General features: G+C 34.6%; 1 protein-coding gene across 1 annotated transcript; it reads left to right on the top strand.

Moving 5' to 3' along the window:
* The first annotated feature begins 6,158 nt into the window (after positions 1–6,158).
* On the top strand, positions 6,159–11,869 carry LOC107899539 (calcium-dependent protein kinase 13). The gene is made up of 7 exons (XM_016825286.2): positions 6,159–7,399; positions 8,814–8,957; positions 9,078–9,230; positions 9,488–9,603; positions 9,689–9,856; positions 11,075–11,305; positions 11,387–11,869. Exons 1-7 carry the CDS (start codon positions 6,778–6,780, stop codon positions 11,534–11,536), a joined length of 1,584 nt encoding a protein of 527 aa, XP_016680775.1. The 5' UTR covers positions 6,159–6,777; the 3' UTR covers positions 11,537–11,869.
* Positions 11,870–12,289: the final 420 nt, after the last annotated feature.

The following is a 12,289-nucleotide window of genomic DNA, read 5'->3' as shown; positions in this document are numbered from 1 at the left end:
TTCAAATCCCAATATAAACCACTAGTCAAGCTCAATTTGTCAATAACATTGACAGAGCCATATGTAGTCACCTTAGCCCACCCCACATCACGAGGTACCCAATACACGTAGTCATCTTGTTGGAAAAATTGTTTATGAAAATGGTTTTGTTACGCAACAAAATTTAAAGAATTTTCATAAAACATGAACCTTTGTTGTGTTGTCTAAAGCAATAAAATTTACCAAACTTATTACCTGTGTTTCTAGACTAGCGAGACTTGTAGATTCCTAGCTTTCAACTAAACAATCTTCTTCGTTATTGTCAAACCCTTAGTTGCTAAGAAAGTGTGCTCTTATCATGAACCGACCACATAATGAAAGCTGTAACTTTTCAATGGAAAAAGTTACTTTCTCTATGGTAACCAAAATCGAAATTACTATTATGAGTACTCAGGAAAAATAAAATTGATTTTGTAGCTACATAAATTTCTCTAAATTTGAACATAGTATCCATTTATAACTAATGTGTCAATTTGGCTATCCCATAATCCATATTTATGAGAAAAATCACAAGAGTTCTACTTGAACAAGAAGAGAGGAAAAAATATTTTAATAGAAATCCAAAGTTCCCCTAAAACTCTTATATGGTGGGCAACACATGCACACTAGGATACCCAATGTACCATTACCCCTATTACTGTTGGGCTCATTGAGCCTTTCATGTATTAAAACAAGCTCATATAACCCAATGATAAGTTTAATTAAAACAAGCTCATATAACCCAAGGTACAATTATATGCGCAGTCCAATTTTAATTAAAACAAGCTCATATAACCCAATGATAAGTTTTCTATCCCAAAATGTTATTTTATTCAATTAAATTATTTTCTCAACCCAATTTTGTTTCCATTAAAATCATGACAGCTTTATCGTATTAGAACTTATGAGTAAATAAATTAATTGTCATGTTTAATAAAATTGTGATAACCAATTAATTTAATTTTTAATTTAATTTTCACTTTGAACACAATTATTTAATTACAATAATTAAATAATAACTCAAAGAAATTAAATTAATTTCTAAGTCATCTCTTTTTCCTTTCGAGAAAATACATTTACTATGGATAGTAATACATGTAATCTATTTCTCTTTCATAATTTTAATTTGTTCGTATCAGTTCTAATGCAATCTATACATGCCTGTGTTTGAGCTAACAGAGGGACCGATTGGACTTAAATAATTTGTAAATAAGTTTTGACTAATCATCTATTAATTTAACATTATTTAGTTATGAAGTCAATCCACTAAAAGTACCATGACTAAACCCTCAATTATATATAATTATGAAAGCAATTTAAATTTATGTTTTATCCAATAACCTTGTCATTACTTTGTTATCCTCATAGGATATCCATAATCTCTTTGGATTAACTATATTCACCAATATCATACTATTTTATCTTATGTTCACCATCGCATCTTCCACAATGAAAAAGATTATTACTAATAAATAGTAATAACAATAATTTTTCAGGGTGGCCACTTTCCTTTTTCATAATTCATACAATGTTAGCAAGAGGATACCATTTACTTTTTTAATCGAGCTTTGAATTGCACTATTGTAGGTGAAATCATGCCATACATAAGTCATATACCTAACATATTAGCTCTTAGCTTTGATACTAACTGAGTATAGGCTTTCAATATATCAAAGTATATGAGTTACATGCATATAGTTAGTCATTTACTTAAGATTGAGGTAAGCCACATTATGAACGTCCCAAGTGAATAAATCCAAAAATGGATCCAGGATAAGTTCAACTTAAGTCTTATCCGATGTATTGTCAATCTAGACAATCAAATGTGACATAATCCCTTTCATTTGACAAACAATCACCTTTTTAATTATCTTATACAAGATTGAACATAAGCTAACTGGGAAAAATTGCGATAAATTTTCGGAGCTCAATACTCTGGGGATAATAACTAACAAGGTCTTATTTAATGTCAAATCAACAAACTTCCTTACAAAAACCTCGTTCACCATGTTGTACACTGATAAGCCTACCGTTTCCTACTAGCTCTAAAAAACTAAGGATGTAATCCATCTATCCTTTGAGCTTTTAATAGTGCTATCTCAAACAAAATCCATTTAACCTTATCATAAGTTACCATTTTTTCCGAAGTATTCAAATCCTTGACATTGATTGCAGGAAACATATTTGTATTGGGAGATTGCCAACAACATCCCTTTCCACAAAATAAAGATTTCTGAAAAAAGGATTTACCTCGCTTTTGAGAGTCAACTTATCAAAGAACCACTCTCCATTGGATAGTCTCAAAGCCTAAATATAATTCTTCCATTTGTGTGCCATAACTCTACTATAAAATTACATGGTATTTCGATTTTCCTACATTACCCATTCTGATCTTCACTTCTATTTCCACATAAGATCCTCATGGTTCATAATTTGTTTACAGCTTAGCCCTAAGTTCACAATCCAACCTTCTCAAGTTTCTTTTAGAGTGTGTCTTAAATGAATATTGCAACCAAGATAGCTTGGCTATAACCTATTTCTTTATTTTCTCCAAGTTGTTAGACACATTTTTGTTCCACTCACTAGTCATTGCATTTTTGTTTAAAACTATCCACTATCTTTGTGATTGATTGATGATTGCACATGTTATTTTTATACCATATCACTAAATCCAAGATGATCAAGCTAGCCCAGAAAACACAAAAAAGTTACCTTCTTTCGATAACTCTCCACTACACTTATGATGATTAGTAGTGGAATTTGATCTGATTTCAACTTTAGAAGATGATTAACTATCATAGCCGGAAAATAAGTCATCCCATCTTTTATTACAAATATACAGATCCAAACGTACTAAAACAATTTTGCTACTTTATATAAATTTTGGTCCTTAAAACCTCATATCCCGTATGCAACTATGATTGAGAAACTCTTGAAAATATTTGCATGAAGCAATCGCACGACCTTGGCTTCCATTTCCACCTGCAAGACTCAAAGTTGAATTAAAACACCATTTATAATCCATGTCTCATCAATGAAATTATAAGTAATGAATGCCAAATGATCCCATAATGCCTTCCTCTTTGTTCCATAGAGGTTTTACCATATAAATGTAGCATAACAGTAGCTAGTAAAATTCTGGCCTTATATACAATAATAAACAAATTAAAAGTTATTATAAAGAATTTCCACTGATATTGAATGATACCAACATACCTATATATCGCTCAAAAATCTTTTTTCCTCAACACGATAAGAAAAAAAGAACTCCGAGTTTAGAGATAAATTTATTTGCTTTATTATTACATATTCTAGTTTCTAAGAAAACTAAAATATTTGGTCAGAATTCTCTTTTATATTCATCCACAAACTTGTGAAAATCGGGTTGCCACAACCCTGCATATTCCATACAAACATACATAAGTCCATAATAAAAAAATTGACCAGAGAAAAGATGCGTGATAGACAATCTTCAATTGATCATAGTTGTTTAACCATCCCTTTTATCAAGAAAGTAACACCCCCATCAATCGATCCATTGCTAATACAATGGGTACCATCTGACTCATACTACGGTTAACACCTAATGAACTTGCGCCTATTCTATTGCTATTTTGTTGATGACCATCATTGTCATACACTAACTGAGTGTTTAAGTCCATGCTCCTATATTACTCACCATCTTAATACTTTTATTTGGTTGCATAATAGGCATCTCGATCCAAAGCTAAGCAACTGAAAGCTTGACTTAATGTGTCAAAAAACTTTCAAGAGAAGGGATGGGAAAGACCAACATTCAAGGTAGTGTTTCATACTGTTACAAGGATGCAAGCCCAAGTAGTGGGGTTAAATCGTCGTTTTTAATAAGCCTGAGAGAAACCCGGATGTAAAGAGATGGGCCATATGCACATTTAATATAGAATATGGCCATTTGGGTTGTTTTAGTTCATTTGGGCTTCATTTAGCTCATTTGGGTTGAAATAGTTTATTTATAGCCTAATTTGTTGACATGCCCACTTAATATTGTTTTACTCTAATTTTTAGAATTATTTAAGTGATAAATAATCACAAAATTCAGTACATTATTTTAAAATGGACGAATTTTGACTTAGTATGAGTTATTAGTCTTTGTTTATGTTTAAATTCTGATGGTTAGAAAGTTAGGATCTAATTTAAACTCTTGTGGATAAATTTTACCGTTATCTATAAGAGTTTGAGGCAGCTTGAGCTCTATGGCTTGGGTTTCTATAAATATGGCCAACCTCTTTGATTTGTATTTATCTTGAAATTATTTTGTTTATGAAAACACCCTAGAGTTTCTTTTATTGCGAGAACTCTTGTTTTATTCTTTTGAGAAGAAATTTCAACTCTTTTGAAATATTTCGTGAAAATTCTTTAACTATCCTACCTGATCATATTTTGTGAAACATCTTGTTTCAAGGAGGAACAATATTTCACCTCTTTTCTATTCACGTCTCTCTTACCTTTATCTTTTTTTATTTTAATTAGCCTTTATCTTCATCCTGTGATCAATATTTTGCTTTCTCTGGTTTTCAGATTACAATTTGAATCGATACTATCTGTTACCTTATCAAGTTGCCATGACAAAATGACGGGCTTTATCAATTGGAAATCCTTACCCAGCCTGTGTCACAGTTTATTGGCCCACTTTCAATCCAGCTTTCAAATGAATTTTTGCTTTAATTGTTTTATTGGTTAAAACCAATAAGCTTTCCCCTTCCATTTCTTTTAGCCAACTTTACTAGGCTTGTCATTCCCTTGAGTAAACCCCTTGTTCACTTCTTTTTCAAGCTCAATAATTGGATTAGCTTGGCCATTATTTGATTGCTCCCTAAATTCCTCTTAATCTACATATTGTTCATTCTCCATATTGTTCATGGGTTCCTTTGTGACCTTTGCACCTTCTTTTTCAGCTCATCCTCCATAGTAGATTTGTAAGCTTTTGGCCATTAATCTTTAACATGACTCTATATCCCACACAGGAGACAGATTGTTTGGAGAGACTCATATTTTGAAATTTGGATTATACCATCAATCAAAATTTTCTAAATCAGAGGCTTACTCAAATTAATATCAATTGCCATTTGTGCAAATCTCGTTTGTTCTCCAATATCTATCTTGTAAGTGATCTTGATGGCCAAACCAATCATCTCGCCAATGGCTTTTAAGAAACTTTGCTTGTATAAGTTAGTTGTTAATCTTGACAACCTTATCCGTGCTACAACTTGTAATAGTAATGGTTGGGACACTAAAAAACTCTACAACCATGGCTCCACCATAAGGTACCGCCTATATACGATCCATGACCCTTTAACAAGCACTCTATTATAGTTGTCCTTTGAACGAAACTTGACTAGATAATAATTGTTCTTGATATTTATCAACTTCATTTGTTGCAATGCTTTCCTCAAAGAGTAAATACAATTGTGCAAAACCTTGAAATTGATATTGTAACCAATAGGTAGACAACAATTATGTTAACCCATACTTTTTTCAACAATATCATGGACCATTTTTGAAGCATATTAACAATAAAATCCATCAATCTACTGATAATGACATCTTCAGTCATTAGTGCAATATTATCTTCTTCCTCAAAGCCAAAATTTTAATCACCATTGAGCGAAGGTTGCCCAATTAATTTTTCTTTAAACAAGATAAAACCCTCTATTCTCACCCTAACTGGACATTCGATAATCATGTAATCATTCACCTCCATCTTGATCGAGCCCATCATCTCTGTCTCACCCATATCTAGCGGCTCCTCCTCCTCCTCCCACCTTCTACTCTTCTAGTCCACCCTATCACGTCATTCAACCAAAATTGTAATGATGTTAATGTCAATAAAATATTAACATACCTTTGAAAAGGTTAAGGATAAAAATAAAATTCTAAAAAAGAAAATCTACTATTTTTTCAACCATTTGAAAAGAAATCCTTATAAAAGCAAAAGGGATGGATAATAAAATGAGTTGTTGAATTAATTTCAAAATTCGAGTCATATCATTCTGCCTGTTTTCTAGTTGTTTGTTGAAATGCCCACAAGTCCCCCATCTCACGCAAACACTCAACCAACCCACAGCAATTAAAAAGAGTATTTTTTTTTCTCACTATAATGAATAATCCCACAGCCCCACCCTTCCCCTCTTTTCACATTACACCGTCCCGTTCCCTTCCGTCTTTCTACAATGAGCCGACAAATTCAGAGAACCAAACAACATCCACACTTAAACAAAAGATTAAAAATTTTCTTTTTCTCTTTTTACTAAAATTTTTCGATATTTAATAATTATATTAAAATTTTAATTAGATTTAAATTCTAAATAATATCAAAATTCTTGAAATGCTTTTTTATTAATCGTAAATTCAATCTTAAAAGAGTAACAAACTTCTCTTCCCTCAACCTAACTGGATGATATTAATTTGATTATTTTTTTAAGATTATAAAAATGAGAACTAAAATAAAAATATCAAAAGACGAAAACTCTTACTAAAGTGTCTGCTGCTCCGCTGCCGTACTGTTCTCTAATTCCAAAATCTCTTTCTTTTTGAATCACTCTCTTTTACTTCGATTCCCTCTATAGGAGCAGAAGCTAGGAAGATAGGGCTTGTTTGTTTAGTTTGTTTTTTTTTTAACTATAATGTGAAGCCCTAGCTAAGCATTTTTAGTTAGGGTTTTCTTTTGGATTTTGGTTCCACGAGATCCGGACGAAGGATAAAGGCTGCGTTTTTGGCAGAATGGGGAATTGTTGTAGATCTCCAGCGGCGGTAGCTAGGGAAGACGTTAAATCGAACTTCTCCGGTCACGATCATGGCCGTAAAGATTCCGTTTCCAAGCAGAAGCCACCGATCACCGTGCTCAATGGAGTTCCCAAGGAGAACATCGAGGAGAAGTACCTCGTGGATCGTGAGCTCGGCCGGGGAGAGTTCGGCGTTACTTATCTTTGCATCGATCGAGGCACGCGCGAGTTGCTCGCGTGTAAGTCGATCTCGAAGAGGAAACTCCGGATTGCCGTGGACATCGAAGATGTGAGGCGAGAAGTTGCCATTATGAAGCATTTGCCGAAGAATTCTAGTATCGTGAGCTTGAAAGAAGCTTGCGAGGACGACAATGCGGTTCATTTGGTGATGGAGCTTTGCGAAGGTGGTGAGCTTTTTGATAGGATCGTCGCCAGAGGACATTACACGGAGAGAGCCGCCGCGGCAGTTACAAGGACGATTGTGGAAGTGGTTCAGCTTTGCCATAAGCATGGAGTGATTCATAGAGATTTGAAGCCTGAGAATTTTTTGTTCGCTAATAAGAAAGAGAATTCGCCTTTAAAAGCTATAGATTTTGGGTTATCGATATTTTTCAAGCCTGGTAAGTTGTTTGAAATTTAAATGCATAAACAAGTGAGTGCCTTTTTAAGAATGCACCATATTAGCCAGAATTATTACGGAGCAACTTGAATTTATTTAATCAGTTAGCAGATATAGTAATCTGCCCTCCCGAGTTTTGATTTTGTCACAACATATTTGACTCCAAACATGAAGTACATAAAGAATGATATAAGTTTCTCAAATTGGACATGCTGATGGCTGTAGTCTGCGTGCTTTTATCTGTTTATGGTGTTTGTAGTGACGAAATACGCACTTTAACAATTTTATTTGCTCATGCTTTAAAGGTAGCTTTTGTGTGCTTTTCCTTCGGATCAATGTTCCTAGCCACTTATTTTACCTGAAATTAACGAACCTAAGAATGAGATAGTGCATGGTTTGGCCTTTGTTAAAGTAGTTTTCTCATTTACCATTGATTCTGCATCAGAATCACTTTTGATTTTTTCCTCTCATTGTGGAAGTGTTGAGCCCACTTCTCTTTTTTCTCTTACAGTTGTTTTAGTTTTGTTTTTATCTGTTAGTTACTTATGTTGGTATTCATTATCCATCACAATCAAGAAACTCTTGATTCTTTGATCATATCTTTTCTTATCATTAAAATATATATTTTCCTCTCCTTCGTTGCATGAGACTAGACATTTGTGCTCACTATAAGTTTTAGATTTGGAAACGGCTGCACATTGCAGTGATCTGATTCTAAGTTCCAATCTTTTTCCTTCATATAGATGCATAATGGTTATTGTTAGTCATTTTTGTACCTGGCACTTTCTATAAATATATCTTTGTGTTCACACTAAGAGAAACTCTGAACTGTACCTTTGTTTGGTTGATACAAAATTTCCCATTTCATATGGTGGGTAGTCATGGGGTATAACTGGTTAACCTCTCTTGCTGAAGCGTCTCAAATTTAGTAGATTTCCCTTCTGTCATATGAATGGTCTGATGTCTGGGATGCTTTAGTGTGCTATAAAACCTTTTGTCTGCTTTGGTTTTGTGAAGATTTTATCCTATTGCCAAAGATGTGGATGAGTCTGATTTTTATAAATTCTTTATATACTTCCGTTGCTTGTAAACTGGAGTAGCAGGCACAGCAAGTTGATGGTTTCTTGTTCAAAAAAGTTTTGCTTATAATTTTCAAATATAACCATCAAATTAAGGATTCTTCTATCTTGTCAATAATTTCTCCGTTTTTGTTTGCAAAAAAAAGAAAAAAAAGTCTGCATGGTTTGGCAGGATGTGGTGTGGGGATACTGATAGAGGTATGGAAGAGCAAGTATTATGCTAAATAGTATGAAGTCTGTCTACTTAGTGTTTGACCACTTTTCTTTTTATTCTTGCTGGTTGTAGATTTTATTCTTTAGTACTGTGTTCTAAAGCCTACAATGTGTAAATTTCAGGGGAACGATTCTCTGAGATAGTTGGAAGTCCATATTATATGGCTCCTGAGGTTCTCAAACGGAATTATGGGCCAGAAATTGATATATGGAGTGCAGGAGTCATTCTCTATATTTTGTTGTGCGGGGTTCCTCCTTTTTGGGCTGGTAAGTGTCTTTTTGTTGAGTTCCCTTGTCCCCATGCGGATGCATGCATATATGGTGGATGTGTGATGTATGATGTTTCAGAGTGAGTTGAATTGTTATTCCTACCTGTTTTTTATGCAGAGTCTGAACAAGGTGTTGCACAGGCAATTCTTCGTGGGTTAATAGATTTCAAACGGGATCCATGGCCAAATATTTCAGAGAGTGCTAAGAATCTAGTCCGACAAATGTTGGAACCAGACCCAAAGCTCCGGCTTACTGCAAAGCAAGTGCTTGGTACTGACATTTCCTCTGTGCTACTCCTCTTGTGCATGTTTCAGGGAAGGGAGGTGGATGGAGATGCATAGGCATTTAGGCGCATCCTTTCATGATTAATGTTCCTTTTCTTCACGTCAAATATAACACTTAAAGCCTTACTAATATGAGCTTTCCATGGTTACTTTAAAATACCAAGATCTATGTTCCTGATTTGCTCTACATCAAATGTTAATAATTACTGATAGTTTGCCTAAATCTGTTTCCTCTTTTCACAGAGCATCCTTGGCTCCAAAACGCTAAAAAAGCCCCCAATGTGCCTCTTGGTGATGTTGTTAAGTCAAGGCTTAAACAATTTTCAATGATGAACAGATTCAAAAGAAAAGCCCTACGGGTTGGTTCATTACTAAGAATTTTGCTAGATCATTTATTATTTTTCTTTCATAGCTACAGGAATCTTAAAAGGTAATTTGATTTAGGTTATTGCTGAGTTCTTATCCGTTGAAGAAGTTGAAGATATCAAAGTTATGTTCAATAAAATGGACACTGACAATGATGGCATTGTTTCGGTCGAAGAGCTGAAAGCCGGATTTAAAAATTATGGTTCACAGCTTGCAGAGCCTGAAGTGCAGATGCTCATTGAAGCTGTGAGTGTGTTTTGGTTTACACTCTGCTATAAATTAACAAGTATTATGATGTTTTATTTTTATTGGTTTGTACTAATTCCTAGCAAAATAGCAGTCAAATTTCTTTCTGTTTCTCATTCAATATACCTTTTCAGAGTGTAGTCAATACTTCATAAGTATTAGTTGACCTAGGCATGTTATTATTGGAACTTATTTGAGTAGATTGAAGGCCACCTATTTGGTATCTCCTGTTGTCTCTTACAGTAACTTTATTTGTTAGTATTAACGTTATTGTCTGCTACCTTTCTCTTCTTTTCCCCCCACTGGAGTATGTTCTTAAAGTAGTTCGATGTATGGTCAAGTAACAAGTTGGAGTGGATGGCCTTTGGCCGCCAGTGTCCTCACCTCCTGCAATTTCAAATTTGCACTGACAAAAACCATGTCATTGGGAGGCTAAGATTTCCTAGTGTGACTAGATTTTCCAAGCAGATAAGCAAGAACCTGGTTTAGTTTTTGTAAGAATAGACTAATCTTTTGGACCGTAGGGCATTCAGCTTTTACTTTGCAAACTTGGATGTGCTTGGTTGAGTGAAAAAGTGGAAGGATGGATGAAGAGTGGAAAAATGGAAAGAAAATAAATTTTAAGTTTGCTTGGTAGGAAGGAAAAATGAGACGAAAGAAAATAGGATAGATGACCATTTTCCTTCATAATGTATTAAACCAATTATTTCTAATTAAGAAAGGTGGAAGTTTAGTGTGCATTTTACAAGATTATGCATTTTCTAAATGTGATTTTCTTTCCTGTTCTTTTTCAACTCTAACTAGCATTGGATATAAAGAAAATTAATTTTCTTTTCATTTTTCCATTTTTCTTACCAAGCACACACTAATGGAAAGAATAATAATATATTTTCTTTCTATTTTTCTCCCCCTCTAGTTTTTCATCTTTCCTATTAAGCAAAGCCTAAGATTGTTTTCGTGAAGGATTTGTATGGTATTGATCAAAGATTTTACTTTTAGTTGTTTCTGTGGTTGTACTTTTCTGATATTTTAATACTAGAGTCAATTGCTAGCGCTACTTCCCCCTCCTTTTATCTCATTCCTAAACTTTCATCAAATTTGAATCTGATAGCTACCTTTGGCTGCATTTGAACATCCACATTAACAAAAATAGTGGCATCGTAGCTTAGGTCATGTTACTTTCCATTTTTAATTCTAAAAGGTTCATATTGACAACAGGTTGATGCTAATGGGAAGGGAACATTGGACTATGGGGAATTTCTTGCTGTTTCTCTCCATCTGCAAAGAATGGCCAATGATGAGCATCTTCGGAAGGCCTTTTCTTACTTTGATAAAGATGGCAATGGTTTTATTGAGCCCGATGAGCTTCGGGATGCATTGATGGAGGATGGAGCAGATGATTGTACAAATGTTGCAAATGACATCTTCCAAGAAGTGGACACTGACAAGGTGATCCAAAATTTCTTCACCAATAAATTCATATGACCATGTTCTAGTTTAACTGACAATATTATGATTTTGTAAATGTAGGATGGGCGCATCAGCTATGATGAATTTGCAGCCATGATGAAAACTGGTACGGATTGGAGAAAGGCATCTCGACATTACTCGAGAGGGAGATTCAACAGTCTAAGCATAAAGCTGATGAAGGATGGTTCTCTGAATTTGGGGAATGAGTAGAATCGTACTAGCTGTTGGTTTAATTCAACCATGCAAGAAAACGTAAGTAGATCAAGTTCGTTCCCATGTATATCTTAGACTTTGCTTTCTCGTATCACTTGTGATTGTATGGGGAGGGGAGGGGAGGGGAGGGAGAGAGGACTCTGCATTAAACGGGGTTTGATGCTAGTGGATTACAATCTTGTTCGTCTCCTTCACTCTGCTAATGTTAATTTGTGTTTGTGGCCATAATTAAGTTAGGAAGGCACTACCAACTTTTCGGTATATTGTTTCTGGTTGACATTTGACAACATGAACACGGGATTGAATTGAATCAAGTAGTGCTTTAGCATACTCCAGGGAAAGCTGCTATTTTCTTCCGCTTTAAGAAGTATGTTTTTTTTTTCCCCATTGGAGGCATTTGGATTAAATGATGCCAATTATCTTCAACTCCAGGCTTTTTCAGAGCTTGGGTTGTTATTTCATTTTTTGTCAGCCTCCGAGTGGGTTCAGAAATCCATTCCATTTGACTCAGGACTACACACAGACGAAGGCAGTGATGATATGGTAGACTGATTCGGTAGCTTTTGTTGGGGGCAGGGGTGGCTAAGTTTCTAAAGGATTCTTACCTGAGCTTCGATGTTTATCATCAAATTTCCTTTGAACCTCAATAAAATAGCATCATTCATGACTGAGCCTATTAACTGTTTCCTCCCACCAATAATGAAGCTCTTTACTCCAGTCCATCTCAAGCGTTCTTTAGCTAAAGCCATC

The sequence above is a fragment of the Gossypium hirsutum genome, chromosome D04 (assembly GCF_007990345.1).
Source record: "Gossypium hirsutum isolate 1008001.06 chromosome D04, Gossypium_hirsutum_v2.1, whole genome shotgun sequence".
NCBI lineage: Eukaryota > Viridiplantae > Streptophyta > Magnoliopsida > Malvales > Malvaceae > Gossypium > Gossypium hirsutum.
Note: the sequence above shows the minus strand (reverse complement) of the source record. Positions and strands in the feature narration are given on the sequence as shown.